The sequence below is a fragment of the Mandrillus leucophaeus genome, unplaced genomic scaffold (assembly GCF_000951045.1).
Source record: "Mandrillus leucophaeus isolate KB7577 unplaced genomic scaffold, Mleu.le_1.0 Scaffold420, whole genome shotgun sequence".
NCBI classification, from domain to species: domain Eukaryota; kingdom Metazoa; phylum Chordata; class Mammalia; order Primates; family Cercopithecidae; genus Mandrillus; species Mandrillus leucophaeus.
The window spans coordinates 1,372,215-1,379,189 of NW_012104477.1; the positions used below are offsets into that span (position 1 = coordinate 1,372,215).

The following is a 6,975-nucleotide window of genomic DNA, read 5'->3' on the forward strand; positions in this document are numbered from 1 at the left end:
GGCGGGCGCCTGTAGTCCCAGCTACTCGGGAGGCTGAGGCAGGAGAATGGCGTGAACCCAGGAGGCGGAGCTTGTAGTGCGCTGAGATCCAGCCACTGCACTCCAGCCCAGGCGACAGAGCGAGACTCCGTCTCAAAAAAAAAAAGAAAAAAAAAGAAAAAAAAAAAAAAAGAAAACCAAATACTGCATGTTCTCACTTACAAGTGGGAGCTAAATAATGATAAACACATGGACACATAGAGAGGAACAACACACACTGGGGCCTATGGGAAGATAGAGGGCAGGAGGAGGAGGAGGATCAGGAAAAATAACTAATGGGTATGAGGGCTTAATACCTGGGTAATAAAATAATCTGTAAAACAAAACTCCATGACACAAGTTTATATATATAAACTATATAATAAACCTGCACACATACCCCTGAACTTTAAAAAATTAAAATGAAAAAAAAAGAAGTCAGAGGTGTTGGATTGCAATTGGAGATATCAGTGTAAATTCATGAGTTTTAATACATATTGATAGATATGTAGAAATGAATATTATATAGGTGTGTATATGTGTGTATGTGTGCATGCATGTGTGTACATATACACATCCATATTATATACATATTATTTTAATTCCCCAGCTCTGTCATCTGACAAGACCTTGGAAGCAATGACACTGCAGTAGCAAGGAGAACATCCAGAGCCCAGATCTTGGTCTGCAGTATCGATCTCCACTAAAAGGAACCAGGGCTCCTCAGAAAAATGGGTCACTCTGGGTTGGGTCAGGGAAAGGATAAGGTAAGTCTTGAACATCCTGATATACTAAAAGTAAGAAAGTCTCCAAAGAATGATTTGGACATGTCAGAAGGACACAAAAGCCAGTCTGAAGAAACTCTCACTGGCCAAGTCTGAGACAATTTGAGTATGGAAACAATGATGGTAAAGATTAGAGCTTATTGAATAAAAGAAACAACGAGTCTACACCAATATAAATAGAAGGTCAAGGGGGAAGGAATAGCTTTTCATTACAGTAGAAAGCCAACTAACAAATGTAGAAGGGATGATCAGGTTAGAAAATCTCCATTTGTCTACCATCACAGTAATAATTCTAGCTAGAATCATCAATGGACATCATAATACATTCACATATTCTCGAAGTACTTTTTAAAATTTTTTTATTTTTACAGACAGGGTCTCATTACATTGCCCAGACTGGTATCAAACTCCTGGGCTCAAGCTGTCCTCCTGCCTCCTAAGTAGCTGGGCCTACAGGTGGGCACCACCATGCTCAGCTCTGATATGTTTAAAGAGTGCACATATTTTTAACGGTGGATTTATAAATTGGTATAAGTCTTTTGAAAAGCAATTTTGCAGAAGAATTCGCCCTTCTCTATCCCTCTACTTATATCAGTGTAGACTCGTGTCTTCTTGTTTTATTCAATAAGTTCTAATCCTTATCATCATTATTTCCATGTTCAAATTGTCCCAGATTTGGCCAGTGGGAGTTTCTTCAAACTGACTTTTGTGTCTTTGTGACATGTCTGTATCATTCTTTAGGGACTTCCTTGCTTTCAGTATATCAGGATGTTCAAGCCTTAAAAGCCTTAAAAATATTCCCTGGGTCCTGGTAATGCTACACTGAGAATCTACCCTATAAAACAACCCTAATCACATAAAAAGCTTTATACAAAAATGTATTTGTAGCAGCATTTTCTTTTTAAAATAGCATTAAAAAATGAAATAATCTAAATGTCTGACCCTGAAAAAATGTTTATATGCCTCCATAGCTTTTAAAATAAGGCTTACAAATATTACGTGAAAAGATTTTTGATATGATGTTGAATGAATTTTTTTTTTTTTAAGCTGACTTCTGTCTGGGTACAGTACTCACATCTGTAATCCCAGTATTTTGGGAGGCCAAGGCGGGCAGATTGCTTGAGCTCAGGAGTTCAAGACCAGCCTGGGCAACACGGCAAGATCCTGCCTCTATTAAAAATACAAAAAAAAAAAAGAAAGATCCAGGCATGGTGGTGCATGCCTGTGGTCTCAGCTACTCAGGAGGCTGAGGTGGGAGGATCACTTGAGCCGGGGTGGGTTGAAGGGGGTGGGGGCAGAGGTTGCAGTGAGCTAAGATCACACCACTGTACTCCAGCCTGAGTGACAGAGCGAGAACCTGTCTTTACTTTTCCTAAAATTATTTAAAAAAAAAAAAAAAAAAAAAAGGCTGACTTCTTTCCAGGCACAGTGGTTCACACATTTTGGGGAGGCTGAGGCAGGAGGATTCCTTGAGCTCAGGAGTTCGGGACTAGCCTGGGCAATATAGTGAGACCCGGTCTGTATTTATAAAATAAAAAAACAAAAACTGACTTCTGATTCTTTCACTATGGTGGGCTAGACAAGATACTTTTTAAAATACGAAAGGTAAAATAATAACTTTACGTCAAAAAATCTGGTAGACACCACCTTAGCAAAATGATTAAAGCTACCATTACCAGTTATGGGGATCCTCAACATGTGCCTTCTAATAGGATACACTGAGCATCTCTTCTGTGGTATTCAAGGGACACTGTACAACATAATAGTCTGTCCTCTTGAAAAATCGTTTCAGATTGAAGGAGACTAGAAAGACATTACAACTGAATTCAGTCTATCATCTTGGATTTTCTTTTGTTATAAAGGATATTGTTGGGAAAATTGACAAAATCTCACTAAGTCTAGAGATCGGAGAAGAGTACCATGTGTGTAGTATTGATAATTTTACTGTAATTATATAAGGTAAATCCTTGTTTGCAAAAAATAAACACTCAAGTATGTTAGGTTAAAGTGGCATGATGTGTAATTTACTCTCGAGCAATTCAAAACTTTATATATATGTACATATATACATATGTTTTTATATATACATACATATACATACGTACATACATTACAACATAATTATATGTTATATATATACACACATAGAGATTAAAAATAGGAAGGAAAAAGAGAGAAAGATAAAGCAAACATAGTTAAATCTGGTTGAAATGTATTCAGGGATTTCCTGTCTATTCCTGCAACTCTTGTAAATCTGAAATTACGTCAAAATGTTAAGTATGTAATTATCTATTGATCTTCTAGTCTACCAGACACACTAAAGGGAATGTATATACAAATAATTTTAGCATTCTTCTTCTTCACCAAAGGCAAGAAACATTTCAAACGTTAAGACAAAAAACCAATACAAAAAGAGGTTGACTTTTCTGATGTCAAACTAAAGGGGCCAACTGTCCCAATTTGCCCAAAAATGTCTGGTTTTAGCAATGAAAAGTTCCACATCCTTGGAAATTCCTTAGTCCTGGGTAAACTACAATAGCTGTTCACCCTTTCTCAAACAATTTTCTGGACAATTAAAATTTTAATTTAAACAGTAATCTTTTCAGTTTTTATGTAGAAAAAGACTATGTTCTTTCTTCCATCCATTTTGGTTGGTGCCTCTCAACTATTCTTTTCAAGTTGTCTAAGCATTCATTCAAACACAGTTGACTGTGTTACAAGTTGATATACTTTTCTGGAGCAATCTGCCAAGATATACTGAGAAATTTAAAAAACTGTTCATAAATCTTAAGAATAGTTCTATTCCTGGGAGTTAATCCCAGGGAAATCATTATAGATTGCCCAAAAATGTGCGGAGAAATGGATAGTTATCATAGTGTCATTACAGTAAAATACTGGAATTTACCCAAAATGTCTAAATCTGGAGAAATGGATATATAAATTATGCTACAGCCATATAACTGCATGTTAGGTAGCCATTTTAAAAATCATGTTTTTGAAGAATGATATTTAAAAAGTTTGTGAAATATTGTTAAATTTTTAAAAAGTATTTCATCAACATACAAAGTCATTTATACAGCATGAAGCCATTTTAAAAAATACATAAATATGACTGGCCTGATGCAGTGGCTCACGCCTGTAATCCCAGCACTTTGGGAGGCCGAGGTGGGCGGATCATGAGGTCAGGAGTTCAAGATCAGCCTGGCCAAATGGTGAAACCCCGTCTCTACTAAAAATACAAAAATTAGCCAGGTGTGGTGGCAGGCACCTGTAATCCCAGTTACTTGGGAGGCTGAGGCAAAGAATTGCTTGAACCCGGGAGGCGGAGGTTGCAGTGAGCCGAGGTAGTGCCACTGCACTCCAGCCTGGGTGACAGAGCAAGACTCTATCTCAAAAATAAATAAATAAATAAATAAATATGAATATATGTATATATGTGAATTTAAAATGAGACAATACATTGTTTACATACTGTATGCTATATGTGAATATACTATATATACAAACTGCATACTATTCCAAATTAACATAATACAATGCATAACCTGAGAATCTACCTCTGAGCAGTAAAATTATAGGTGAATTCTAATTTATTCTTTCAATGTATCTATATTTCTAATTTTCAATAATGAATCCTATTTTATACTTTGAAAAAAAGTATAATTTTTAAAAGACTTCTAATTTTATGCAGTGTGATTATAAACAAGAAATAAATTGCTACAAGCTTTCCAAGAAATCAAGTTCATTATTTTATAGTGACATTTATACAAAAAACCCAAGATAGTAAGACTATACATGCAAACATAATGGGGAATAAAAGTTAAAAGTACAATAGACTGACGCAGAATTTGTTGAACCATACATCTCATATAGAGTAGGTTCTATTACCTCCCAGCTATCCGGCTCCAAGAATTCTTTTTTTTCTGTGGCTTTCAAAAACTCCTCCAGAGTCACCAATCTGTCTTTGTTAGTATCAACCTGATTAAAAGAAAATGTATACATAATACAAAGTAAATCTTTCTCATATTATTTAGACACTATCAACTGTCTTGTAATAGAAGCCACTACATAAACATACAGAAATTAGGACTCACCTAACATCCACAGAAACTGGAGGAAAAAAAATAACAGAGCACTCAACATTATACTAGAATTACAAAATAAATATCTTTCTCTTCTATATAATTCAAATTGGAAAATATGAGATATCTATATACCTAATGCCCCTAAAACCACTAAGTTTCAGTCAGCTGATCTGAGTGGTTGACTGGTATCGTCTTCGTACTTTACCATAATATGTATAATCCCTCTTGAAGCCAAGTTCTTCAGTAAGAAAAAGAACCATTCTAGAAAGAGGACAGTTTTAGCCAAGAGTAAAGGAGGTTAAACTAAAATGCTCTCAACACTTTTTCTTAAAAAAACACAATTACCTAAATCAAAACTAAAGCTGACAACCTCTCCAAATCCTCTTGCATAGCTGTTACAGCCTGTGGCAAATTTCGTTACAAAGGTGTACTGTATAATGGTCAAAGAAATTCACTTGATAGTTGGGATGTCAGCAGTCAACAGACATCCCAATTTAGCATTTACAGTTTAAAAATTCAGATGAAAGTTACTGAAGCAAAATAGTGGGATTCAGTTACCCTGCATATGATGCCTATATCAGAGTTTTTGGCTTAGAGGGAGGAGAGGCAGAGCAAGAACTACAGAGAAAGGCAAATATTTAAATGAGGGTAGCCATTAGATGGACCATGGACATCTCAGCACAGACTCAGTGGAAGTAAGACCTTGTGATGATCTAAAAAGGAGTATTCCAGAAAAAAGAAATATTAAGTCCAAATGCTCTAAAATGGGAACAAGCTTGATGAGAGGTAAACATCAGAAGGCCAGTGTGGCCAGAAGAGAGAGAGTCACACAGCGCAAGGCAAGGATGAAGTCACAAATCTTTCGGAAATAGGAGGGATTTGGGATCATATTATAAGGGAAACTGCAAGCCATTGAAGTATTCCTATGCAAGAGAGCACATGATCTGATTTATGCTTTTAAGAGCTTACTCTGCCTACTTATGAAGAAGAGTCTGCAGTGGGGTAAGGAACAGAAGCAGAGATGCCAGTTAGGAGACTTGCTTGGACTTGATTGGTATTAAATAGTAGTGGAAGTGGGGGGAAGTGGTCAAATTCTGGATCTGTTTGAAAGATAGATCAAATAGAACTTATAGAGGAAATGCAGGATATGAGGAAAGAAGTTAAGGATGACTTAGCCTGAGCAACTAGATGAATTATGATTAATTTGTTGAAATGAAAAAGGCTGAGGAAGGAACAGATCTGGGTTTGAAGAAGATGTGAGTTAAACACAAGGAGAACTGTCAAGCAGATACAACCCTGGAACTCAGAGAAAGGAGACAGCTGAAGATAAAATAATTGAACTCACCAGCATACATGCAGATATAGAGCATATATAGAGACATGGGACTCCACACTACCACCTAAGGAGAGAATGAAGCTAGAAAGAAGAACATGGCCAAGGGATAGGAGCAGGGCAATGCAACATGTAGAACTTGGAAACAGGAAGAAGAGCCAGCAAAGAAGAGAGAGTGGGGTATGAAGAAATTGAGGAGGTGTGGTTTCCCAAAAGTGAAGAAACCATTTCAAGAAAGAGGGAGGCATCAACTGTATCAAATGTTGCCAAGGGGTCAAGTAAGATGAGACCACTGGACTTGACAAGATAGAGGTCATCCAATGGGAGGATTTTTAAATGGAATGATTGAGGCTACAGCACAGATTAAGACGAAAAGGAAAGGTGAAGAATTAACAGGAAGAAGAAGAATAGACAACTCTTTGAAGAGAAACAGAGAAATGAGGCAGTAACCAGAGGTTGTTTTTTGTCTTTGTTTTTCAGTACTGAAAAAAGGGTTTGGTTTGGTTTGGTGTGGTGTGGTGTGGTTTGGTTTGGTTTTGAGATGAAGTCTTGCTGTGTAACCCAGGCTAGAGTACAGTGGTGTAATCTTGGCTCACCGCAAACTCTGCCTGCTGGGTCCAAGAGATTCTCATGCTTCAGCCTCCTAAGTAGCTGGGATTATAGGTATACAGCACCACACCCGGCTAATCTTTGTATTTTTAGTAGACACGGGGTTTCACCATGTTTGCCAGGCTGGTCTCGAGCTTCTGACCTC

General features: G+C 37.0%; 1 protein-coding gene across 1 annotated transcript in view; it reads right to left on the reverse strand.

Annotated features, from left to right (window-relative positions):
* Positions 1-6,975, reverse strand: part of NUCB2 (nucleobindin 2) — a 92,245-nt gene that overhangs the window by 11,775 nt on the left and 73,495 nt on the right. Inside the window, exon 12 of the mRNA XM_011992949.1 lies at positions 4,692-4,781. Coding sequence (XP_011848339.1) covers positions 4,692-4,781 — 90 coding nt within the window. The remainder of the gene's footprint in view (positions 1-4,691; positions 4,782-6,975) is intronic.